This window comes from Oncorhynchus mykiss, chromosome 3, assembly GCF_013265735.2.
Source record: "Oncorhynchus mykiss isolate Arlee chromosome 3, USDA_OmykA_1.1, whole genome shotgun sequence".
NCBI classification, from domain to species: Eukaryota; Metazoa; Chordata; class Actinopteri; order Salmoniformes; family Salmonidae; genus Oncorhynchus; species Oncorhynchus mykiss.
This window is the reverse complement of record NC_048567.1, coordinates 32,334,660-32,360,871: the sequence shown is the minus strand read 5'-3', so window position 1 is coordinate 32,360,871 and position 26,212 is coordinate 32,334,660. Positions and strand designations below refer to the sequence as shown.

Below are 26,212 nucleotides of genomic sequence, written 5' to 3'. Positions count from 1 at the left end.
TTTTGTTACGTTAACCTTATTCTAAAATGGATTAAATACAAACAAATCCTCAGCAATCTATACACAATAACCCATCATGTTCAAGCGAAAACAGGTTTTAAGAAATCTTTGCGATTTATTAAAGATACAAAACATATCTTATTTACATATTGTAAGTATTCAGACCCTTTGCTATGAGACTCGAAATTGAGCTCAGGTGAATCCTGTTTCCATTGGTCATCCTTGAGATGTTTCTACAACTTGATTGGAGTCCACCTGTGGTACATTCAATTGATTGGGCATCATTTGAAAAGGTGCACACCTGTCTATATAAGGTCCCACAGTTGACAGTGCATGTTAGAGCAAAAACCAAGCCATGAGGTCGAAGGAATTGTCCGTAAAGCTCTGAGATATGATTGTGTCGGGGCACAGATCTGTGGAAGGGTAAACATTTCTACAGCATTGAAGGTCCCCAAGAACACAGTGGTTTCCATCCTTCTTAAATGGAAGAAGTTTGGAAACACCAAGACTCTTCCCAGAGCTGGCTGCCCGGCTAAACTGAACAATCGGGGGAGAAGGGCTTTGGTCAGGGAGGTGACCAATAACCCTATGGTCACTCTGACAGAGCTCTAGAGTTCCTGTTGGGATGGGATAACCTTCCAGAAGGACAACCATCTCTCCATCACTCCACCAATCAGCTCTTTATGGTAGAGTGGCCAGACGGAAGCCACTCCTCTATAAAAGGCACATGACAGCCCATTTGGAGTTTGCCAAAAGGCACCTAAAGGACTCTTAGACCATGAGAAACAAGATTCTCTGGTCTGATGAAACCAAGATTGAACTCTTTGGCCTGAATTCCAAGCATCATGTCTGAAGGAAACCTGACACCATCCCTACGGTGAAGCATGGTGGTGGCAGCATCATGCTGTGGGGATGTTTTTCAGGGAATGGGAGACTAGTCAGGATTGAGGCAAAGATGAATGGAGCAAAGTACAAAGAGATCCTTGATAAAAATCTGCTCCAGAGTGCTCAGGACCTCAGACTGTGGTGAAGGTTCACCTTAAAACAGGACAACGACCCTAAGCACACAGCCAAGACAATGCAGGAGTGGCTTCAGGACAACAATTTCTTTCATCACATTCCCAGTGGGTCGGAAGTTTACATACACTCAATTAGTATTTGATAGCATTGCCTTTAAATTGTTTAACTTGGGTGAAACGTTTTAGGTAGCCTTCCTCAAGCTTCCCACATTTTGGCCCATTCCTCCTGACTTAGCTGGTGTAACTAAGTCAGGTTTGTAGGCCTCCTTGCTCGCACAGACCTTTTCAGTTCTGCCCACAAATTTGCTCCGGGATTGAGGTCAGGGCTTTTGATGGCTACTCCAATACCTTGACTTTGTTGTCCTTAAGCCATTTTTGCCACAACTTTGCCACCACGCTTTAACCTCCGGACTGATGTCTTGAGATGTTGCTTCAATATATCCACATAATTATGATGATTAAGATGGCATTAGAAGATGCCATCTATTTTGTGAAGGGCACCAGTCCCTCCTGCAGCAAAGCACCCCCACAACATGATGCTGCCACCCCAACATGATGCTGCTTCACGGTTGGGATGGTGTTCTTCGGCTTGCAAGCCTCCCCCTTTTTCCTCCAAACATAACAATGGTCATTATGGCCAAACAGTTCTATTTTTGTTTCATCAGACCAGAGGACGTTTCTCCAAAAAGTATGATCTTTGTCCCCATGTGTAGTTGAAAACTGTAGTCTGGCTTTTTTATGGCTGTTTTGGAGCATTGGCTTCATCCTTGCCTTTCAGGTTATGTTGATATAGGACTCGTTTTACTGTGGATATAGATATTTTTGCACCTGTTTCCTCCAGCATCTTCACAAGGTCCTTTGCTGTTGTTCTGGGATTGATTTGCACTTTTTGCACTAAAGTACATTCATCTCTAGGAGACAGAACACGTCTCCTTCCTGAGCGGTATGACGGCTGTGTTGTCCCATGGTGTTTATACTTGTTTGTGCAGATGCACATAGTACCTTCAGGCATTTGGGCATTTCTCTAAGAGGATGAACCAGACCTGTGGAGGTCTACATTTTTTTTCTGAGGTCTTGGCTGATTTCTTTTGATTTTCCCATGATGTCAAGCAAAGAGGCACTGAGTTCGAAGATAAGCCTTGAAATACATCCACAGGTACACCTCCAATTGACTCAAATTATGTCAATTAGCCTATCAAAAGCTTCTAAAGACTTGACATAATTTTCTGGAATTTTCCAAGCTGTTTAAAGGCACAGTCAATTTAGTGTATGTAAACTTCTAACCCACTGGAATTGTGATACAGTGAATTATAAGTGAAATAATCTGTCTGTAAACAATTGTTGGAAAAATGACTTAAAAGTAGATGTCCTTAACCGACTTGCCAAAACTATAGTTTGTTGACAAGACATTTGTGGAGTAGTTGAAAAACTAGTTTTAATGACTCCAACCTAAGTGTATGTAAACTTCCGACTTCAACTGTATAAATGCAGAGTGCAACAATATGATGAAGTGTGAATATTTCTTGCACCCACACACAGGAAAACGGATCCAAGTAAATGACATTATTACGTGCTCCACCACCCATTTTATCGACATTATTAAATGTCCATGTGGCCTGTGCTATGTCGGTAAAACCTCTCGTTCTCTCAAACAGAGAACCAGTGAACATAAATTCAATCAGGATAAATGACAGGGATTATCCAGTCACAGAACATTTTAATGACCTAAAACATGACATGTCTACCTTTTTTAGATGTTGTGGCATAGGGAAGGTAAAGATATAAAATAATACTCAGAGTAAAAGGGAATGTTTGGGGATTTTCACCCTCCAGACATTATTTCCTGAAGGTCTTAATGATGAAATGCCTACGTATGTTATGTTGTAAATGTGAACAGAAATTATGCCCCTATTTCAGATTACTCTGACGTTTTTCGTACGATGTACCCAATGATTCATGAAAACTTGCTTGGTAGGTCGATGTCCTCATTGTGGTTTTACAGGCGTGTTTAATACGTTTTATGTACACTTTATTAGAATATTTAAGAAATGCATATTGTTATATTTGGTGGCACTTATTTGTTTTTCCTTCGCCTCCAGCCCCATTGTGGGTGGGGCTAGGTCTACCTTTGGGTGCAATTTTTTTTTTAAACTCAGAAAACCTTTTACAAATGTTGTGAGGCCGATACGTAAAGCTTATTAACGATCAGTGATACTATCAAGAGTAGTGTGCGGGTTCCTTCTTCTTTTTTTCTCTCTGCTAAGCACATAGAAATCAATTCACGTCATATATTAATCCTTTCTTTCACATGCTACACTATCCAAACTCCCCTGTGAGAGGTGATCATATGAATCCTCAATGTTTTTATGTTTAGCCTCCAGCACTGTCGAGTGTGTGATTATGTGTGTGTTGTTAACACTGTACTCTTCCCTTCTCTGTTTTGGACTGTACAGTATCATGGTATTTGCTTGCCCTCCTTAATTCCTGTTCTTGCCTAGACGTGTGGAAGTACACAAAGCTACTATTTAAGGTGTGCCTCTCCACAATTTGCTAATTTTGTGAACTTAGTGTTTAAATAAAACAAACACACACATCCTGACAAATCAACTGCTTCATGTTCAAACAAGATGCCTTAATAACCTTAATAACCTCACATTGGAAAGAAAAGTTATTCAAAAATGTTTTAATATCCTTCTTAATGTTATGTCAGACAGGGTGTGGAAATGAGATGCATACCTCCTACCCTCTTCATTTTTTAGAGGGCTAGGATTTACCAGGTCCTGTTGCTCACACCCTGTGGCATTGGTTTGGGTGTCAGCACCCTACAGTTCTAATAGGGGGTTAGACCTCAGTGAAGGGGACCTTAGTGAAGCCCCAAAATAAACAGGACTAGGAACCCTGATGGGTATACTACGAAGCAGACTCAAGGAGCTAGTTATATATTGTCATAGAAGTCAAAATAAAAATGTTTGAAAGATCTTAGAATGGTCTACTCTAACTGATTCAATAATCAAAAATGCATATTTTAGTTGAGCGTTTTTAATGAAGCCAGCTTACTTTGTTCATCAAAGTCAGCTGGCTAACTCCTTGATCCTACTTCGTAGTATACCCCCCGTGTTCTTATCTGGGTCTGTCTTCAGTGTATTTTGTGTCTTCCCATGTTATTACTAGGGACATAGACACCAAAACAAGTCCACACTGATGTCTTCACTGATATGGTGTCTTACCAGTTATCTGAATGGTCGTCTCTGGGTTAGAGGCTAATAAAGGACTCATCATCATAACCGCTGGCTTAAGGATGCTAGCTGGTTGTCGTGGAGTTGTGCTGGAATGTTTCTGTAATGTCTTTACATGTGAGTGTAGAGTTTGAGGAAATCAGGTCTGTGAGCGTACATGAGTGGTCATGCTGGTGTAGTTAAAGGGAAAACAAAAAGCGCGCGCGCACGCACACACACACACATACACACACACACACACACTGTTAGGTCTTCAGCAGAGCAGAAGGAATAAGTACTCCTTCACTAATTGTCTAGTTCGAGAATGTACATGTCCTTAGACGAGGGCATAGCTGGTACTGTATAGTCTTGTTGAGGGTTGGGTCATGGCTGATCTCTCTCTGTGTGTGGGTGCCAAAGTAGCCCTTCCTTCAGCCTCCCCCTCTTCCTCATCACACTGAGTAACACCCGCAGCTCTCTCAGGAATGCCATGAGTAGGCAATGATTCATATTGGTGTGTGTGTGTGTGTGTGTTAAAAAGTAATTAGAAATCGATGGAGACATTGAACAGGGTTCTAAAATAATATATCAAACCGTAAAACAATGTTGCGTTATTTATTCCGGTGCCATTCTTCGTTATTGCTTATACAGCCATCGCAACGAAGTGGAATGATTCAGGCTGTGTACTGTGCACTCTTGTGTAAACGAAGGTCTGATGACGAGTAAAAGTGTATGCAGGTGGTGTGTTTTATGGCACAACGGGCCTGCTGGCCACCACACCTCGTCCGATCACTCACTCTGTCCCTGCCCACCCTTCCCGCTCACACCAGCCCATACCAATATGACGGGGCAGAGGAAGAGGTGTGGCCGAGCCTTACCCACCACAATGTCCTCCAAACACACAGGCAGGTATCATAATGTGCAGATCAGCACAAGGACAGGCCCAGACACCGTACCCCAAAGGCATAACTTATTGCGAAAGGAGGAGAGGAAGTAAAAAACACAACGGGAAGGAAAGAAAATAAGAGCTCATACGGTGATAGAGCGAGAGGAACAAATCGTAGGACTGGATCTTAGCCACCCGACTGCACGAGTGAAAGGAGCACTGAGGAATTTTTTAAGAGGAACAAGAGCAGGAGAGAGAAGCGTTATAAGCTACCGACGGAAACCGTGTGAAGACAAAAAGCGGTCACAGAGCGCGTTAGAGGGCACGTTTGATTCATTCATTCGGAGTTGAGTGGCATCATGAGCGGTCAGCAACAGAGATACAGGAACTTCTCGACAGATAACAGTGGTGGCAGGGATGGAAGGGACAGGGTGCCCTCAGACGAAAGCTACTACCAGGGGATGCTGAAGTCTACGGACGACAGGAAAGGTACCACCAGTACGACAGCGTTCACCTAGGAAGCTGTGTGTCATAGACGTTAACAGTACGAGGATGACAGTGATCACTTAGACAGTGTGTCATAGACACCTAGACTTTCTGTGTCAAATAGGTTCATATGAACAGTTTGCCTCTGATGCTGTGGTTCATGTTTGCGTAAGGGAGAGAGTTAAAATCCTGGGTGTTTTTTTTCCTGTGAAAGGAAAAGTTTTACTGCTGTAGTTACAGGTTTGGACCATTTTCATATCCCTGCACAGACAAGTCTATTCAGAGGTTCAAGTCGGTGCCTGATTGGCTAGTCTGTGAAATAATGAGCCCCTTCATGATGCTAAGATGCATACCAACTGTCAGTGTCAATTTAAATTGAAAGATGACTCTTCCTGGGGTCCAGCAAAATTAAGGCAGTTCATATTTTTTTTTTTAGAAACATTACAATACATTCACAGATTTCACAACACACCGTGCACCCTCAGGCTCCTTTAGTGCACTCTCAATTACAGTTTGAGCTTTCTCTAATCATCGTCTATGGGGATTCCCCTTCTCTTAAGTGTCAGGATACATTTAGATTTAAAAGGAAGTTGTTGTTGCTGTAATGTTTTCTGTTTCTCCAGTGGTCCACATAGTGACCAGGAGTGGACACTCCCACTAATCTAACTCATCAGCCACTCCCTCCCACCCTATTGGTCAGCGAACCCCATTCACAAAATGTGGGGGAGAAATGGAGGGGATGACCTCTCAGCATGTCTATACATTGTTGATACAAGTCCTATAGAATGGACCAAAAAAACATTCCTTAACCCAGGGCACTTCAACGGTTGAACAAAGAAAAAGGAGCACTCTGTTTCTGCATAGATCTGAAATAGTTATTTACGGGACACCGCTTCCGTTTCGGTGTAAACCGCCTTCAAGACTCTAGTGGAGGTGTTTTACGCCGAAACGGGAGCTTGTTTGTGTCCCGTAAATGTATATATGTTTTGTTTTCTTTATTGTCCTGGATAGTCACCCATTGAAATGTCCTGGTGTAAAGATTGCTTTTTGGGGGAATTTCAAGCCCCTCAGTCGAGCACCTAACTCCCTTTTTTCGTTTAAGCTGGGCTGAAGCACGTTTGGGTATATACCTTTTTTCTTATTGAATGACATTTTCTTACTTGCTCATTCACTTCTGGTTATGTTATAGAACAGTAGAGTAATAGTCATATGCAAATTGGTTAATGGTCAATTATATATCAAGTGCCGATAGTCACTCACTCGGGAGGACCTATTAGTCTACCACTTTTTACGATGGGCTGAAACACTCCTTTGTCCTGTGGTGAATCAAGGAGATGGCTCAGGGTAAAGGAGGTAGGACCTTCGCCCCTTTGACCTTTGCGATCACTGTGTTTATCTTTGGCATTGTACAATGGAGTTTAAATAGTTTGTTTTAGCCTGAGTCATGACTGCGGCAGTGTGTACGCTGATTGCAAGCTGGACACTACTGCTGCGCTAACACAAGTATTTGGAATTTACATTAGTTGAATGACCATAGGTCAAGGTGCGGGGTTTGTCCAGGATTATGGGACCTTTGGAAAACGTCCATATATTTGATGAGTGTTTATGCCAGCAATCGACCAATCAAGATTGCCCTTGTATTGTCGCTTTATCGATGAACGACAGAGAATGACAGAGGTCAAAGTTGCGTCAGTCTCCAGGCACACAGAAACACCTGGTGGTTGCCACGGCAACGTGTTTCCATGGCAACGTGTTTTCATAACACAATAGCAACATGGCACACCTTAAAATACTAAAACGTAGCCTGCGGGTTCAGTTTGCGGTCGCAGTGAATCAGCACTGCCTTCAACGTTGTACTTTGGTTCGGCAGGGCGTTGCACTATGCAGTAAACGCTCTGCCATTTCCTGGTTGCTAAAACTCTAATAGTTCACCTAATTTCACTTGATGTGACAAAATAAGCTAGTTTTTAGTGTAGAGAATCATTGTACCATCTAAACTTTCTGTGAAATATATTTTCCATAACCATGAATATTGTTGTTTCAGCTGTTTGAAGCTGGTGTACGAAAGCAAAAATAAAAGACTCAAAATGGGAAGCATAGAAATACAGTTTCTTAGACTTGCTCTCAAGTAGAATGATAGATCTATAACTCACAATTCTATGTGACTTGGTCAGGTCGGCCACTTTAAGGGAAAATTCCCCCCAAAATGCAACTTCAAATTAATAATCTCCAGCACCAACCCAACATCAACATATGTGAAAATGGCCATTTAAAAAATAAAAAAAATTGTGAGGAAGATAAGTGTTTCCAATGACATCATTGGTGTGCATCGTGTGATTTGAACCTAGTATGAGTAGTAGGCATTGCCTATCTTCAATGCGACGTATGACTTTCAAAACAGACCAATTGGAATTGCTATTGGATTGGCCATCAGTACTATCTCACGTGATAAAACTGATGGGCCCACTTGAAAAAGTGAGCCCAAATACTACATCTCAATGGGACTTCTTTGTTTATTTTTTTTGTGTCCGTTATTTAACCAATCTTTCAGTGAAGTGGTCTGGCATGATGAATAACAGTTGGCGATATGCCTCTTGGTTGTCTGTGCTCTGCAGTATGTTTTCCAGCACCCCAGGGTAGTGGGGTGTGTCCAGGTATTTGACTGAGGGTGTGTCCATTCCACTCAGTATGGTGAGGCGGAAACCGTATCTATCTGCTAGATGTGGTTGTCTGCCCGTTAAGGCACCGTTGTCTCTACTCTCTGAGAGCTACCGTATCTTGGCAGGTTCAACATGCGCGACCGTGCCCGTTACAGTATGTAGCCTATAGAGACCACGGAACACCTGTACACAGTGTAATCCTTCCACTAAGCCTCAGGCCCTGCCTGTAGTCATACCATAGTGAAAAGCATTCGCAGACACAACTAGGCGATGACGGTGTATATCTAGGCACCGACTGTGCTTTGATGATTTCTCGTAAGTCAGACATGTTTAGTCCAGACGCTCTGGTATCATGTCTCACTAGGCAAGACTAACCCCATCCAATGACTTCTCTTTGTCTCGGGGATGTTCAAAACGATGGCGGCATCTGGGATATTTGTACGTTTTTCAGCTCTTGTTGTTCATGTTAGATGTTTTTTAAATCCTTTGATCTTCTCCGTATCCCGAATACCCTGCGACATGTTTTACATTTTGACCTGATCTCAACCCCCGTTAGAATACCTCAGCACCTCAATATGACTGTATGTACTCAGAGGGTGTATCAAATCTTTATTTTCATTTCTTTTTAACCATGTCTGACGTTTGCTCTTTGTTGTGTCTTGCAGATGAACGGGATCGGGTACAGAAAAAGACCTTCACAAAATGGGTGAACAAACACTTGATAAAGGTATGGTAACACACTGCCAGAGTGTTTTTTTAATGTGCTCAATAACTCAATACCTAACTCACTCTCCCTGCCTTACTTACGTTAATGTGCTCATCACTGGTATCAATAGTTTATACACAAAGACAATCACATGCACACACACACACACCGACTTATTTTTAACCAACATCAGTTTGATTTCAATAGATTTGTTTCAATTTTGTTTCTGAGCTTTATTTGAGTTCTCACAATGACTCGTACAACATTTTCAAAATCAGTATTCCTGTGTTATTATCCATTTAAAAAAAAGTATTTCTTAACTTTTATTTAACTAGGCAAGTCAGTTAAGATCAAATTCTTATTTACAATGACGGCCTAGCAACAGTTGGTTAACTGTCTTGTTCTGGGGCAGAACGACAGATTTTTACCATGTCAGCTCGGGGATTCGATCTAGCAACCTTTCGGTTACTGGCCCAACGCTCTAACCACTAGGCTACCTGCCGCCCCTTCATCAAATATCAGTCAAATGTCATAAAACAAATGAAAATGACTGAAGTGGACACTTGCAGAACAACCGCAGCAGTTGTCAAAGTAGGATTTATGGTGAGTTGGATCACAACTGGTCCACAAGTGGAGGCAAATGGCAGATATTTCCTTGGTGAATCATGCCTCATAATTGGCCAACCAACCACATGGAGGCTGAGCTGTGTAAAAAATGGATCTATTGCTTCAGAAGTCATTTTGCCACTAATGACAGGAGTAGGCTAGAATCGTTGGTGTGAATCGTAGCAACACCGGCCAGATACCTTATTGCTGTGTTTTAGATGTGTAGTTCCGTTTCTCAAATTTTAAAACGGGGACGAATCTTAACAAACACCAGGGCCCGCATTCATAAAGTGTCTCAGAGTAGGAGTGCTGGTCTAGGATCAGTTTGACCTTTTGCATTGTAATGAATGGCCATGGGGTGACCTGATCCCAGATCAGCACTTCTACTCTGGGACACTTTATGAACACAGGCCCAGATAGTCTTCCTCTGATACAGAAACTATGTTCTCACCTTTTATGTTTACAATAATTATTTTGGTGTAGGGGATATCTGTGTTGGTATGTTAGTAGATGAGATGTGAACGTCTGATTTAACCGTTACTGCATCACTATGAGTGGAGCTGGGGTCCATTCTGGTCCAGCCATGCTGAACATGCAGGTGCTATTGAAGTCATGATCCCATCTCAACCTACTACATCAATACAGTCAAACAGACCAACCCCTTTGGAAGGGCTTCATTGAAAGTGACATGCATTGGTCATACACAGACGTGACACACACACACACACACACACACACACACACACACACACACACACACACACACACACACACACACACACACACACACACACACACACACACACACACACACACACACACACACACACACACACACACACACAGACAAGGTTACTGGAAATCATGAGTGTTTGGTTTCTAGCTTGGTGTTTTGAGGGAAGGTTTACCCGAAGACCAGTCTCTCTTCGACTGAGTGAGTTTGTCAATTGGGCTGTTGTCACCCTTTTCGTTTCACCTACCTCACCACTGCCCCTTCCCTTAGGGCTGAAAACCATGCGGTGCTAACATACTCTGTTCCTGATATAACACACAAGCGAGCAGTCTTTTTCTTTAAGTGTTTTATGTGAGTCCCAGACATCTGGATACGTTTTGCTCTTTGCCTCTGAAGCACCGCATTCTGTTCTGGGCCCAAGGCCCGGTGGCTGCTAGCTGGGCCAACAGTAGCACATGTGCTACACAGACTGACTGCTGGTTCTGGGTGGCTGACTGCCCGCCCTTAGCTCTTTGCTAGGCAAGGTCCTTAAGTGCTCCTTACAGGTACTATCAGAGGAATCAATCTGTGTCCCTTGTCATCCCACTGCCATTATGACAAATTGGTATGACAAGATTTGCACCTCGTTTAATGTTCGACGGACTGGGATGACTGTACATTTTTTCCTTAAATTTTTTTTTTTTAAATGAAGGAGGCTATATATTGACATGAAGTAGACAAATGTTTAATTAAGCGCTTTCTCAGAGAGAACTGTCTTCTTAGAAACCGTTTCATACCATACGCAGTGTGTGCTATGCAATGCATTGTTACAGAACTAGCCGAGTCATTCAAATGAAATAGCAACCCGAGCCAGGCTTGAAAAACGTAATGGGAAACATCATGCAGGAGATTTTTCAATATAGCATTTTGCGGTAGAACGAAAGGGTTAGTCCGCCCTTGTGATGGCAAGCCGACGTTGAACTAAATGTTTTTAATGCGTTTCCAATGGGCACGTCCCCGGGGTGGGCCATGAGGGGTTGTAAAAAGGAGAAGGAATAACTTCCACTCGAGCATAAATCTGGTTGTGTGTCGACACGGGTGGGAAGACCGAATGGAGCGTTTCTCAACCATTATTATGCAGTGTTTTGTAAAAGGAGAATCCACTGTAAGCTTACATCGTTCTGTCGATGTAATGCCCCAGTCACTTTTAATGAAGTGTACAGACCAGACACTATCACTATTTGCTTATTCAATGACGTGTGATTTTTTTTTTTTATAGGCGCTCAACATTTTATAATAACACACGTGACCCTGAGTTAATGAAGGACACATCACCTAAAGGGTGTTTTGTAATGGGAAAGTGACGTGGCGGATGAGGTGTTGTCAGGTTCTGTGTTGACTGGCCTAATGGTTTTAACCTTGATGTCCTCACAATCTGCAGTGCACAATTTGTACCATGACACCAGCTGATCGCGTTGACTCAGTCTGAGCTTCTTCAACATGGGCTATTGTGTTTTGATGACAGACAGGGTTTAAACATATGTTGCAGGATTGCAGAGAGAGACTGTTGTAGCTACCATAGAGGAACCAATGAGAGTGAAGCATTTCACACCAACTGCAATTATACTGTATTTATTATGGAGCCCCATTGCCAAGGCAGCAGCTACTCTTCCTGGGGTCCTGCAAAATTAAGGCAGTTATACAATTTTAAAAACATTACAGTATAATATTTACAGAATTCACAACACTCTGTGTGCCCTCAGGCCCATACTCCCCTGCCACATATCTACAACGCAAAATCCATGTGTACGTGTGTGTATAGTGCGTATGTTATCATGTGTGTGTGCATGTGTCTGCGCCTGTGTTTGTGTTGCTTCACAGTCCCCGCTGTTCCTTAAGGTGTATTTTTACCTGATCTTTAAATCTGATTCTACCGCTTGCATCAGTTACCTGATGTGGAATAGAGTTCCATGTAGTCTTGGCTCTATGTAGTACTGTCCGCCTCCCATAGTATGTTCTGGACTTGGGGACTGTGAAGAGACCTCTGGTGGCATGTCTTGTGGGGTATGCATGGGTGTCTGAGCTGTGTGCTAGTATTTTAAAGAGACAGCTCGGTACCAACACCTCTTACAAAAACAAGTAATGAGGAAGTCAATCTCTCCTCTACTTTGAGCCGTGAGAGATTGACATGCATGTCATTAATGTTAGCTTTCTGTGTACTTTTAAGGGTCAGCCATGCTGCCATGTTCTGAGCCAACCACAATTTTCCCAAGTCCCTCTTTGTGGCATCTGACCACACTACTCAACAGTAGTCCAGGTGCGACAAAACCAAGGCCTGTAGGACCTGCCTTGTTGATAGTGATGTTAAGAAGGCAGAGCATCACTTTATTATGGACAGACTTCTCCCCATCTTAGCTACTGTTGTATCAATATGTTTTGACCATGACAGTTTATATTCCAGGGTTACTCCAAGCAGTTTCGTCTCCTCAACTTGCTCAATTTCCACATTGTTCATTACGAGATGTAGCTGAAGTTTAGGTTTTAGTAAATGACTTGTCCCAAATACAATGCTTTTAGTTTTGGAAACATTTAGTACCAACTTATTCCTTGCTACCCATTGCAAAACTAACTGCAGCTCTTTGTTAAGCGTTTCAGTCATTTCAGTCGCTGTAGTAGCTCACTCATGTATAGTGTTGAGTCGCATACAGAGACACACTGGCCTTACTCAAAGCCAGTGGCATGTCGTTAGTAAATATTTAAAAAAGTAAGGGGCCTAAACAGCTACCCTGGGGAATTCCTGCTTCTACCTGGATTATGTTTAAGAGGCTTCCATTAAAGAACACCCTGTGTGTTCTGTTAGACAAGTAACGATTTATCCACATTATAGCAGGGGGTGTAAAGCCATAACACACAAGTTTTTCCAGCAGCAGACTATGATCGATAATGTCGAAAGCTGCACTGAAGTCTAACAAGACCGCCCATACAATCATTTTATCATCCATTTCTTTCAGACACTCATCAGTCGTTTGTGTAAGTGCCGTGCTTGTTGAGTGTCCTTCCCTACATGCGTGCTGAAAGTCTGTTGTCAATTTGTTTACTGTCAAATAGCATTGTATCTGGTCAAACACAATTTTTTTGTAGAAGTTTACTACGGGTTGGTAACAGACTGATTGGTCGACTATTTGAGCCAGTAAAAGGGGCTTTACTATTCTTTGGTAGCGGAATGACTTTAGCTTCCCTCCAGGCCATGAGTGCACACACTTTCTAGTAGGCTTAAATTGAAGATGTGGCAATATCGTCCTCTATTATCCTCAGTAATTTTCCATCCAGATTGTCAGACCCCGGTGGCTTGTCAATGTTGATAGACAACAATAATTTTTCCAACAATAATTCTGGGACTGTAGAATGCCTTAGAATTTAAGTTGGATATTGACTGATTTTGAGGTAATTTGGCCTATAGTCACAAACTGTCATATTGTAGCCCCAAGCAGTTGAACTGAATAGAAACACTTGAATGTTATGCGATCTTGTCCCATCAGTTCCAGACATACAACTTGTATAATGTTGTTGAAGTTGGAGACTCTTACGTGATTAATGTGTTAACAGTGGTCCCTAGTGGCCATCATCCCTCACTGCATTTCAAACCTCCATGGATGGAGTGTGTACGCCACAGGTGGGCAGGAGTGAGTTACTGTGTTCACACACAGGGTTATATAACTACTTATAACACACAGTATTACATAAGTACTTACCATTTACCAGATGCCAGTAATAAATCAAGGTAGTGAGTGTTACAACTTGCAGGGACGAGACTTGCATACATACCTGTGTGAGGCCAGTACATGTTTTTCACAAGATCAAACACACTGACACAGTAGAACAGCATTACATGCAATCTCCCAATAGTAACCATGTGTTTAAGCACTAATATTAGGAACTATTTTGACCACACTCTTTTATTCTATTCATCTAACTTTTTTCATTTTCTTTCATCCTTTTTAATCATTTTATATAATCTCAGGCTCATTCCTTTTCTTTTCTTGATTTAACCTTTATTTAACTAGGCAAGTCCGTTAAGAACAAATTCTTGTTTACAATGACGGCCTACCAAAAGGCAAAAGGACTCCTGCGAGGACGGGGGCTGGGATTAAAGATTTCATAAACATTTTAGAAAAATATAGGACAAAACACACATCACGGCAAGAAAGACTACACAACACTACATAGAGCCCTAAGATGACGACATAGCATGGTAGCAGCACAAAGGAGGGTACAAACATTATTGGGCACCGACAACAGCACAAAGGGCAAGAAGGTAGAGACAACAATACATCACGCAAAGCAGCCACAACTGCCAGTAAGAGTGTCCATGATTGAGTCTTTGAATGAAGAGATTGAGAGAAAACTGTCCAGTTTGAGTGTTTTGTTGCCCCTCGTTCGTCGCCAGCTGCAGCGAACTGGAAAGACGAGCGACCCGGGGATGTGTGTGTTTTGGGGACCTTTAACGGAACGTGACTCATGATCATATTCTCTTCCTCTTTCTGTCATTCTCCCTCTCTATTTCCTTGTTCTCTCCATCTCATCCCTCGTCCGCGCTTCCTCCTCCGTCCAGCATGGGGCAGCAGAGGTAGGTGCCGGCAAGCCCCAGCAGGAGGGCACTGTATGTGGGACACATTCTGATGAGCATGTAGCGCACCTCAACACTATCCACTCCCCACACCTTTGCCATCACTGTGAAAGTATGAGGAATTACACTGACGCTGTCACACAGAAATAGGCCTATGCCTTGTGGACCGTGGGCCAAACCCTAACTTGAGATATGTGCGAGTAACTAGGGCTTGGTCACGTAAATCACGCGCTTATGCCAATGGGAGGTTTGTCCAGGTTACGTGCACAGACCTCAAGTGTTAGGACTATGTGTTTCACAATGAAGTACATACTTTTGAGGCATGCAGTCCCTTCGCATTTTGGATGAAAACTAGTTTTAAATCTTTCAGTTTCAGTTGTTCCCTACGCTCCGTAAGCTTTCACCCTCTTCTGCTCACGATGACCGTTTATCTTTCTTACTGGAATTGATTATAGCATGCGCCCAGTCCCAAGACTCACTGGACTATCTGTTTGCATTTGCACGTATCCGTTTGCCTACGTTCGTACTGTTTACTTAGTTGTTTTTGACTGTCATTTTATTTTATTTTATGAAGACCCCCTGGCTTCCATCCATCATCTCTCAGTAGATCTGGCAGCTGCCACAGGTGTCTTGGGTGTCCAACGCAGGCCGATTGGTTGCCTGCAGCCGTGCATTCCTGTCCTTTGTACAGATGTACTGGCGGAGAGTGAGAGCTGCAGGCTCCTAGCATGAGCTGTGTGGACTGATTGAGAGGAGCTTGAACATTTTGTATAATTGTATACAGGAAAGATTGGTTATTCTTTCCAAGGTTTACTGTAAGAGGATGATCCCCCATGTCTAGGTGCCCTATCAACTCAGACTCATAACCAGATCCGGAATATTAAAATGTTATTACACAAATACAATGCATAGTTTGTAGGTATTTTGTCTTAGGTGTTGCACAAAGAAATGAAAACCTTCTCTTTCTGTTCCACAGTCACAGAGTCAGGTGACTGATCTGTATGAAGACCTGAGAGATGGACACAACCTGATCTCCCTCCTGGAGGTCCTCTCTGGGGAGACACTGGTGAGTACTCCTGACTTCTGATTGGCGAACGGACTGGCCTGTACCTCTGATCCTGACTTCTGATTGGCAAATGGACTGACCTCTGCATCTGTAACGGACCTCGATCCAAACCCCCCACGCTGAACCAAGGCCTGGCCCTAAGTAACAAAAGTCTAGCCCTTATTTATACCTCCCTCTCATTCCAGTCGCTGGAAATATGAACTATTTGTAGTTGTTTAGATTTTTTAAAACAAGTCAGTAAGTCAACACTGGACGCTTGCACATTATGATGATGCGTTCTAGGTTACTGCAGATCTCTCGGGAATCCTTGCACTCTGTCTCTGCTACAGTAGCTCATCGCTCTAATGGTCTCTGCTCATCTACCAGACGTCTCAATGGTCCTAACACAATAACCCCACTTTGGCTTCTCTTTTTGTACTGTGTGATCCTGTCTGACCTTTCTATTCCCCCCCCCTCTCCTCATGTCCCCCTCTTTACCCCCCTACACTTTCCCCCCTTTCCTGTATGCTGACCTTTGGCCGATGCCTCCTCTCTTTGCACTGCTCTTTGCTGGGGCTAGGCAAGGGAGAGAGACGTGGTCAGGAACTTGCGGTTGGTGAGTGGGGTTTTCTATAACTCGGCCGCCATTTTCTTCTTCTACTTCATGTGGCTTGAGTCATCCGTTACCCAGTGGTTCAGCTGTGCATGATGTCACTTCCTGTGCTTATGATTCCATTAATTATTTTTCCTTTCTCCGTCAATTATTTATCATTGACAAGCTTGCAAAGACTGATGTGCATTAACCATTTCGCTGCTGGCTATAAACAAAAAACCCTCGTAAAATTGATAGGTGCCATGGCTGAATGAAGGAAGGACATGATTGTCTAACTACTTCATTGACTCTAGTCATTGACCCTATAACACTACTTAAGCATTGGAAATGATCCATTTGAAAATAGCTTTATTGTTTCTGTTTTTCTCAATTACCAATGCTTATTGCATAGCACAAATACAGTATTCTTTGGAAGTGGAAGTCTTCGATTCATTGTTCTCCTGTCAGAACACATGACCGAAGTGGTGACACAATTCAAAACCATCCAAAGATTCCTGTACCTAATAACTAATCATGGTATTGGCTCAGCCTCTTTCACTCCAAATATATATCCTATTTACCTCTGTGTTTGTCTTTCGAAGGTGAAGAACAGGTAGGTAGACTAATGAATGATGTCATTAATGTGGGTTTACAATGAGGGAAGTTGTACTTGGAGATCTGTGAGATGCATCAGTTATTCGTCGTATTCTTTGTCATTCATCTTTTTCTTTTGGAGGAAAACCATGTGTACTCTTGTCATTGAGTCTACAATTTTTGTTCCCAATTTCTCTTTTCCCGTTTTGTTGGATATTGTCGTAGCTGCATCACATTTTTCTCTTCCGACGTAGTCTCACTCGCATTTCTCGAAAGTCTCTTCGAAGGTAGCATTAACTCCTGTCCAGTCTGTTTCTAACCCCTCTCTCTCTCTCTCTCTCTCTCTCTCTCGCTCTCTCTCTCGCTCCTCTCTCTCTCTCCAGCCCAGAGAGAAAGGCCGCATGAGATTCCACAAGCTGCAGAATGTACAGATTGCACTGGACTTCCTCAAACACCGACAGGTAAGAGAAACAGCAATTGAAATGTAATAATGGAGATGATGTAACAAATTAGTTACCCTCTTGCACTGTATTAAGATGACTTACTGCAAGTGACATGACTGAGGACTATCTCAATGCATTAGAGCAGGGTAATAATGTATCTACTATGATGTGAACTACTATAATTGTTAAGTCTCGCTCTTCTCTGTCGTCCAATCACAGGTCAAGCTGGTGAACATCAGAAACGATGACATTGCGGATGGCAACCCCAAGCTGACCCTTGGGCTGATATGGACCATCATCCTTCACTTCCAGGTGTCCTACTCTGTCAGTGTTGTGTTCCATTACCATATAGCTCCTCATCCTCCTATCTCCTTGGCTCTGATCCAAGCCAATCAGTAACAATCACAAATTGAACTCAATCCAATCACCTTTAATCCATTATCTCAATCATTCGAGATGTTACCACATCGCGTTCATAAAATCACATCAAATCTGTTATCAAATTATTCTCAAATATATTTCAATCGTAGTATTATTACAGTTGAATAATTATAATTATTATAACAGATTAAACTCCAGCCTCTTCATAGTAGGCTAATGTACTGTAGGCCATGCTAACCCTTCCTGATAATTAATGATCATGCTTTAATTGAGTTATTTTGAAACATGGAAAGAATAAGGAAGTGATCTTATGATGTAGCTTTCCCTGCCACTTAAATAGCCTTAACATACTTATGAAGTGTTACAATACAATAGCATCAGTGTGTGTGTGTGGGTGTGTGTGTGTTTGAATCACTCTCTCCATGCTTCCCAAGGGAAAGGAGTGGCATAACTTTGACCCGCTGGACAAAAACTGGTTGAATCAACGTTTTTTCCACATATTTTCAACCCAAAAAAATCTGTTATGACGTTGAATCAACGTGGAAAACTCTGTTATGACGTTGAATCAACGTGGAAAACTCTGTTATGACATTGAATCAACGTGGAAAACTGAATTGGATTTGCAGAAAGTCATCAACGTAAGGGAATTTAGTCTTTTTTTCAGAGGTGTAAAAAGTACCCAATTGTCATACTTGAGTAAAAGTATAGATACCTTAATAGAAAGTTACTCAAGTAAAAGTGGAAGTCATCCGGTAAAATACAACTTTAGTAAAAGTCTAAAAGTATTTAGTTTTTGAATATACTTAAGTATCAATAGTAAATGTAATTGCTAAAATATACTTAAGTATCAAAAGTAGAAGTCGTATAAAATTCCTTATATTAAGCAAAGCAGACGGCACCATTTTCTTGTTTTTAAAATGTGTGGACAGCAAGGGGCACACTACCACACTCAGACATTATTTACAAAAGATGCATTTGTGTTTAGTGAGTCTGCTAGATCAGAGGCAGAAGGGATGACCAGGTGTTCTCTTGATAAGTGCTTGAATTGGACCATTTTCCTGTCCTGCTAACTAAGCATTCATAATGTAACTAGTACTATTTGTTGTCAGGGAAAATGTATAAAGTAAAAAGTACAATATTTTTTCATAGGAATGTAGTGAAGTAAAAGTTGTCAAAAATATAAATAGTAAAGTACAGATACCCCCAAAAACGACTTAAGTATTTTTACTTAAGTACTTCACACCACTGCTTTTTTTTCACACAACTTTGAACCAAAATCGAATGACGTGGTGACATTTTTTGTTGATTTCACATTGAGTTCACGTTAGTTGACAACAATTGTAAATCAACACTAGACATTGAACTGACCTCTGTGCCCAGTCTTACTGGACAATTTCAATAATCATTTCAAATACTTTAGCTAGACTTGATCGAATTTGCCTGGCTTAAAGGAACCAATACAATAGTCAAACCCTGCCCATCCGGCACCCCAGGTGGGCTTAAGTAAACATGAAAAGTATTTGAAAGATGTCAAGTAGTATTTGAACCCAGGTCTGTGAGGGACCCATGTTCCGATGAAGGCAGAGGAAATAAAAGAACATTGTGTCCTGCAAACTATTCCCCACGGTAGCATTGACTATTGGTTCCATTAAGCCAGGCTATAGTATTTGAAATTATTTCAAATAGTATTTGAAACCAGGTCTGATACCTCCCTTACTTGCTATGTTATGCTGTAAAACCTTTGTGAAATAACACATGGGCTTTCTATAACACTACATTATTTGATTAAAGAATGCGTGGCACTGCCAGGTAAGATGGAGCAGTAAGCCCAAGTGGCAGCCATGGTTGAGCAGGGCACAGGAAGAGATGTTGGTTCTGCAGTAAGACTGGTGTAATACCCCCTGGGCACAGACATCAGTTCGACTTCTAGTTTTGATTTACATTTTCATTGGTTTACTGCACTCCGTGCACTGTGTTGGCTAGAGAAGCGTATCTCTCATTTCTCAGAAGGAGGGGGGAAAACAGCAGGGCCGAAGCCTGGTGAGTCATGATCGGCATTCTACTCTTCTTTAGAGGGGAGAGGTTTAGGGTGGGGCCATCGAGGGGTGGATTGGATCCCGAGGAGAACACACAGACACACACACTTACAGCATACCCACACACACCGACTACAGAAAGAGACCATTAGGCGAAGATTTTGGTAATTGCGCAGTCTTTTTGGCAAGAACAGAGAGTACCCTCTGAGCCTCTGGCGACTGTGACTCATTTCATTTCCCTTCCGGCTCAAATAAAAAGATTTAAAAAAAAACAGTCCTGCCACATTAGCCAATGGACCAGATAGTGCTTAAGTTGTGTCTGGAGACCCAAAGCAGGAGCAGTCTCCACTGGACATTCCTCCCACCTACCCAATGACCTAGGAATTGAGATCTAGTTGGCGGTTCCCTTTAATGTCACATATGTGCTATTGATGACAGGAGTTGCCTCCCCTGGCTGAAAAACACTGTTTTTTTCTTGTTTTCCACCACAGATCATTGAGGGGGACAAACCTGATTCAGATTGAGCCAGAATATCATATGATTGAATCAAACCCCATCCTTACAATGCATCATCGATCTTTCTCAAATAGATTATATCTTTATTGTTTCCAACTATCTCCTTCTGCCACCATGACAAGCAGGGTTTGGGGTCAATTCCATATCAATACAGTCAATCCAGGAAGTGAACTGAAACTCTGTTTTCTATTCCAAATCTCGTCACTGAGAAGGCATTTTCATCCAATTTTAGTTAACTTCTTGCATTGACCAAAATGTAAATGGAATTGACCCCAACCCTGGTGGCGTGTGGCCTCCTCCCCTGTCTAACCTCCGGTATCTGTCCTCCCCTGTTAGATCTCGGACATCCAGGTGAATGGCCAATCAGATGACATGTCGGCCAAGGAGAAGCTGCTGATGTGGTCCCAGCGCATGGTGGATGGCTACCAGGGCATCCGCTGTGACAACTTCACCACCAGCTGGAGGGACGGCAAGCTCTTCAGCGCCGTCATCCACAAACACCAGTACGTGGTCCTCTGTAGCTCAGTTGGTAGAAACATGCTGCTTGTAATGCCAGGATACTGGGTTCGATTCCCGGGACCAACTGTACGGAAAATGTATGATTGGAAAAAAGGGCCTGCTAAATGGCATATGTTTTTTATTATTTTTAGTATATTACTTTGGCGGTCGACACCTCAAGCCACAATACGTAGTGTAACATTTACACTATTTCATCTCTGTACCCAGAACCAAAAATGTAACCTCACCTCCAGCCATTTCAGGTTTATTCTTAAAAGGTGAGATTAACCCCAAAAATAGTACCCCAAATGTACCCACTCATGCTCTTACCCACAGTAAGTGACACTGATAGGTGTTAATATGTCTTGTCCTAGCGTCTCCGGTAGTGCTAAGCTGTATGCAATGGGGTTGTCGTGACACATCACCACACATTCGTTTTATTCGATGTGAAGCAGATGGGGCAGGAATGGAACATATTGTCAAATGTCAAATTGTAGTGTGTGCCATGCTGGTTCTGACTAGTCCTTCAAATTATTATTATTATTATTATTATTATTTTATCACAAGGTCATACATTAGGTCATATATAGGTACAATCATTGGTAGGTATGCTTGGTAGAAGAGCTGCTTCAAATGTACAATATATATAGCTAGCTGCTTGACCATTCGTATCTAAATGACCAAGTAATTCATTGTAGTATTTTTCTCTTTTACACCATGTGTCCAAATCCCTCCCCATCCACCCCAGGCAATATTTATTTAATTGATTGATTTCCTTTGCATCCTCATGTTGATGCTCACATCATATATAATATACACCATATATACAAAGTATGTGGACACCACGTCAAATTATTGGATTAGGCTATTTCAACCATACCCGTTGCTGACAGGTGTGTAAAATCACTCGCACGCCCATGCAATCTCCATAGACAAACATTGGCAGTAGAATGGCCTTACTGAAGAGTTCAGTGACTTTCAACCTGGTACTGTCATAGGATGCCACCTTTCCAACAGGGCAGTTCTTCAAATTTCTGCCCTGCTAGAGTTGCCCCGGTCAATTGTAAGTGCTTTTATTGTGAAGTGGAAACGTCTAGGAGCAACAACGGCTCAGCCGTAAAGTGGTAGGCCACACAAGCTCACAGAACAGGACCGTGGGGGGTGCTAAAGCGTGTAGCATGTAAAAATTGCCTGTCCTCAGTTTCAGCACTATCTACGAAGTTCCAAACTGCCTCTGGAAGCAACGTCAGCACAAAACTGTTTGTCGGGACCATCATGAAATGGGTTTCCATGGCCAAGCAGCCACACACAAGCCTAAGTTCACCATGTACGATGCCAAGCATCGGCTGGAGTGGTGTAAAGCTTTACACAGCTAAAGTGGTGTAAAGCTCACCGCCATTGAACTCTGGAGCAGTGGAAACACGTTCTTTGGAGTGATGAATCACGCTTCACCATCTGGCAGTCCGGGGGACGAATCTGAGTTTGGCGGATGCCAGGAGAACGCTACCTGCCCCAATGCATAGTGCAAACTGTAAAGTTTGGTGGAGGAGGAATAATGTTCTGGGGCTGTTTTTCATCGGCTAGTCCCCTTAGTTCCAGTGAAGGGAAATCTTAAGGCTACAGCTTTCAACTTTGTGGCAACAGTTTGGGAAAGGCCCTTTCTTGTTTCAGCATGACAATTCCCCGGTGCACAAAGCGAGGTCCATACAGAATTGGTTCGTCGAGATCGGTATGGAAGAACTTGACTGGCCTACACAGAGCCATAACCTCAACCCAATTGGACACCTTTGGGATGAATTGGAACGCCGACTGTGAGCCAGGCCTAATCGCCCAACATCAGTGCCCGACCTCACTAATGCTCTTGTGGCTGGATGGAAGCAAGTCCCTGCACCAACGTTCCAAAATCTAGTTGAAAGCCTTCCCAGAAGAGTGGAGGCTGTTATAGCAGCAAAGGGGGGACCAACTCCATATTAATGTCCATGATTTTGGAATGAGATGTCCAACGAGCAGGTGTCCACATCATTTTAGTCATGTAGTGAATATGAGTACAAATGTAGACTATCAGGCACATAATCAATCAGACACGGCTTTCAGTTTTAACAAGCGAGAGAGAAGTTTTCCATGTCTTATAAAAGAAGGTTGTGTATCCACTTCGTGTTTTATTTCTCAGTTCTGACTTGTCCTGAGGTAAATTACGTTTTTACATCTAACTCTGTAGTTGTTCAATCTCCTCTCCTGGCCATACTTGATCGTACAGGTTTCAGGCAGCTCTAATAAGACATTCATTTGAACCTGTCATTGCCCTGGGCTTGGAATACCACAGGTGGGTGTTGTCTCAGATGGATACAGGTACTGGCACTGGTTTGAGCACTTACTGTATATGCTGTTATTATTACGTTATTAGACTCACTAATGCCCATTCAGATGGAGAGGGTGCTGCCTGAGGCACCTGGGTGGTGTAGAATTGGGAAAGATGGGGTTTGTTTACTTGCCCTTTCATAATAATCGATTTTTCTTGGGAGCCTTGGACTAGAGGAGTGACCAGTTGAGTTCTCAGTGAACCACTCCTTCTGTTAATACTACAATGGCCTTAGAGCTGCTTTAGTCTCTGCTGAAGCATACAGTTACGTATATAGACATGAATATGAGAGCGGATGAGTGGAGACATGTCTGTGGTCTCTCAAAGTGGGAGGCGGAGTCCTAAAAAGCCACAGAGACGGGGCTCATTATCTGTAAATAATAGGTGTCTTCCAGCACCTAACATGTAATGAAAGCAGCACCCTGCACATCCCCAGGGAGTCTGAATGAAACATGAGAGCGACTGAAAAGAGGGCCATGTGTTGAGGGAAACTTGGGTGAATACCCAGCCAGGCGTGGCACAAAAGGAAGGAAGAAAGAGAGGCCCACGGGGCAGGTACAATCAAAGCTGTGCGTGTACCTGCAAAGTTCAGCTACACCCTGCTCCCTCTAACAGAGAGCGAGAGAGAGAGAGAACACTTTTAAAAACATTTTTTTTACGATTTTGAGTGTCACCCAAGGCAGTCTATTTAGTAGCTTATTTTCATAAAGAGAGAGGTGTGTCACTGTAACACTCCTACTCAAACGACGAACACTGCAGAGTTACTTTTTGCACAGCCTGCAGTCTGCACTATCCGTCAATTTGCGGCCCTTTTTTTTTCAACAGCTTATTTGCAGGTTTGAATGTTGTTGTCACCCTGGGAACTAAGGACCTAACTGGTGAAAGTTACAGTTGATATCGGGGGAGCTGTTTTGGATAGACCGGGCTGAGGTTGGGAGGTCAGGTCAGAGGGGATGACAGCAGTTAGCCTCCTAGTGGTTCAGAGATGTTTCTTCTCTCACGGAGAGGGTTGAGCACTCTTTGTAACCTCGACGTGACGATTGTGAAGACGTCCTATTGAAGACGTATATGCTCGGGTGGGATTTACCTGCACATTCTGCAGACATGGATCCGACTGTTTCCCGAACAAACACCAAACCATCACCTTGTTAAAATGGTTGGAGCAGCACGCCTTTTGGAATTGGAATTTCACCGTTAAGTGCAACGTTTTCACTTGCCACTGGATGAGTACGAAACATCGAGCCAGCTAGCTCTCTGTTTTGGGGAGACTACAACTCCCAGAAGGCACCATGATGTCGAGTCTGAAGAGGAAGCTGTCCACAAAGTCCAGGAAGAGGACTGGCCGCTCGTCCAGCAGGGTCACAGGCTTGGTCAGCTCATTGGAAGACCGCGTGGTCATGCAGTGTGACAATATCCCCTCAGAAGGCTCCTCCTGGGACTCGGGCCAGGGATCCCACTGCTCAGTAGCCCACTCCAGCTGCGACTCCCACTCAGGGGACCAGGAACTGGGCCAGGGGACAGGGCTGGGACATGACTGCAGCCCCCACAGCCTCCAGGGAGGGGAGGGGAGGCTAGTCAGCCCCAGTAGGTTAGAAGGGAGGCCCCCCAGGCCACGGAAGCAGCTCTCTTTTAGGGATGTGCAGTGCCTGGAATCGGACCCAAGCCCTGGGGACTACTACACTGTTCGCTCCACCCTTCACGTCAAATCGCTGTACGGGTCTGCTCTAAGCTTCTCTCTTATTTGTCTTGGGCTTTACTTTTGTAGTATATCAGAATAATGTGAACGTATTGTAAAGAGAGAATGAGTACACTGTGCCATTAAAAAAATAGAATACGTTCTTAACAGTGCCTTCTGGTTCTCATAGGATGCAATGAAAAATGAAATCGAGAGGGAACTTTTGTTACAGATTTGTTTTTGTAATGTTTACATTGGCCAATAATTGAATTTGAGTAACAGCATGCTTTGAATGTTTCCCTATGGTGATTTTCTGTTCACTTCCACTCATCTGCACCACGGAGAGGATGGTAACGGGGTGCGAGTCTAGGTGTTAATCTAATTTGAAACATGGCTGCCCTTGTTGTCTGCTGCAGCCCCATGTAACATTCCGTTCATTTATAGATGCCAAGCACCCCAGGGAAGGCAGGTGTTTACTTACAGATTTCTGACATACAGACGTGGCTTTTTTATTTAGGACAAGCGATATGTAGGTAGGAATTATCCGTGTCTGCCCGGCCAGACCTTATACCCTCATCTGTCTACACTGCCTTTACACCAATCGTGACGGATGTCCCATGGTTCTGTCTCCTCAGGCCTAGGCTCATTGACATGAGTAAGGTGTACCGCCAGACCAACGTGCAGAACCTTGAGTACGCCTTCAACGTGGCAGAGACGGACCTGGGCGTGACACGCCTGTTGGATCCAGAGGGTAAGACTGCACGGAGATGCTCCACTGCATGCACATGCGATGATGGCTGACCTCAACACCAGGGGTGGAATCATAAGTGCACACTGTAGCAAAGAGTTGCAAAATGTTTCGCAAACGGAAAACGTTTTTTCCAATGAAAACAATAGCTTCTATTCGGCAAATTCCCTCCCCATTTTGTCGTTTGCTTCTGGTTTGTTCCTAGTGAATGCACCCCAGGTTCTCCAACCACGTCCCACCTAACTTTGTACTCTTGCTATTTAATGGAAGGAGAGTCAGGGGTGGGAGACTCCCCCCCTTACCCTTCAGTGCTGATGTACTGTATGAGCCGTGTCCAATCAAATATCTTGATAGCTTACTCCCTTCTCCAAATCCACCATGAACATGATCTAGGTGTAAAACTAATGT

General features: G+C 43.1%; 1 protein-coding gene across 19 annotated transcripts in view; it reads left to right on the top strand.

Annotated features, from left to right (window-relative positions):
- LOC110518458 (plectin) overlaps positions 1-26,212 on the top strand; it is a 160,168-nt gene that overhangs the window by 99,144 nt on the left and 34,812 nt on the right. For 8 of the 19 annotated variants that reach the window (XM_021596088.2, XM_021596102.2, XM_021596049.2 and 5 more), the window contains exons 2-9: positions 8,932-8,993; positions 14,903-14,917; positions 15,894-15,983; positions 16,543-16,578; positions 17,532-17,609; positions 17,811-17,903; positions 20,861-21,027; positions 25,692-25,807. In XM_021596088.2, the coding sequence (XP_021451763.2) occupies positions 8,932-8,993; positions 14,903-14,917; positions 15,894-15,983; positions 16,543-16,578; positions 17,532-17,609; positions 17,811-17,903; positions 20,861-21,027; positions 25,692-25,807 (657 nt within the window). Of the gene's footprint in view, positions 1-5,150; positions 5,610-8,931; positions 8,994-14,902; positions 14,918-15,893; positions 15,984-16,542; positions 16,579-17,531; positions 17,610-17,810; positions 17,904-20,860; positions 21,028-25,691; positions 25,808-26,212 lie in introns of those variants that run through there. The other 11 variants (XM_021596093.2, XM_021596110.2, XM_021596042.2 and 8 more) reach the window with 4 other exon arrangements.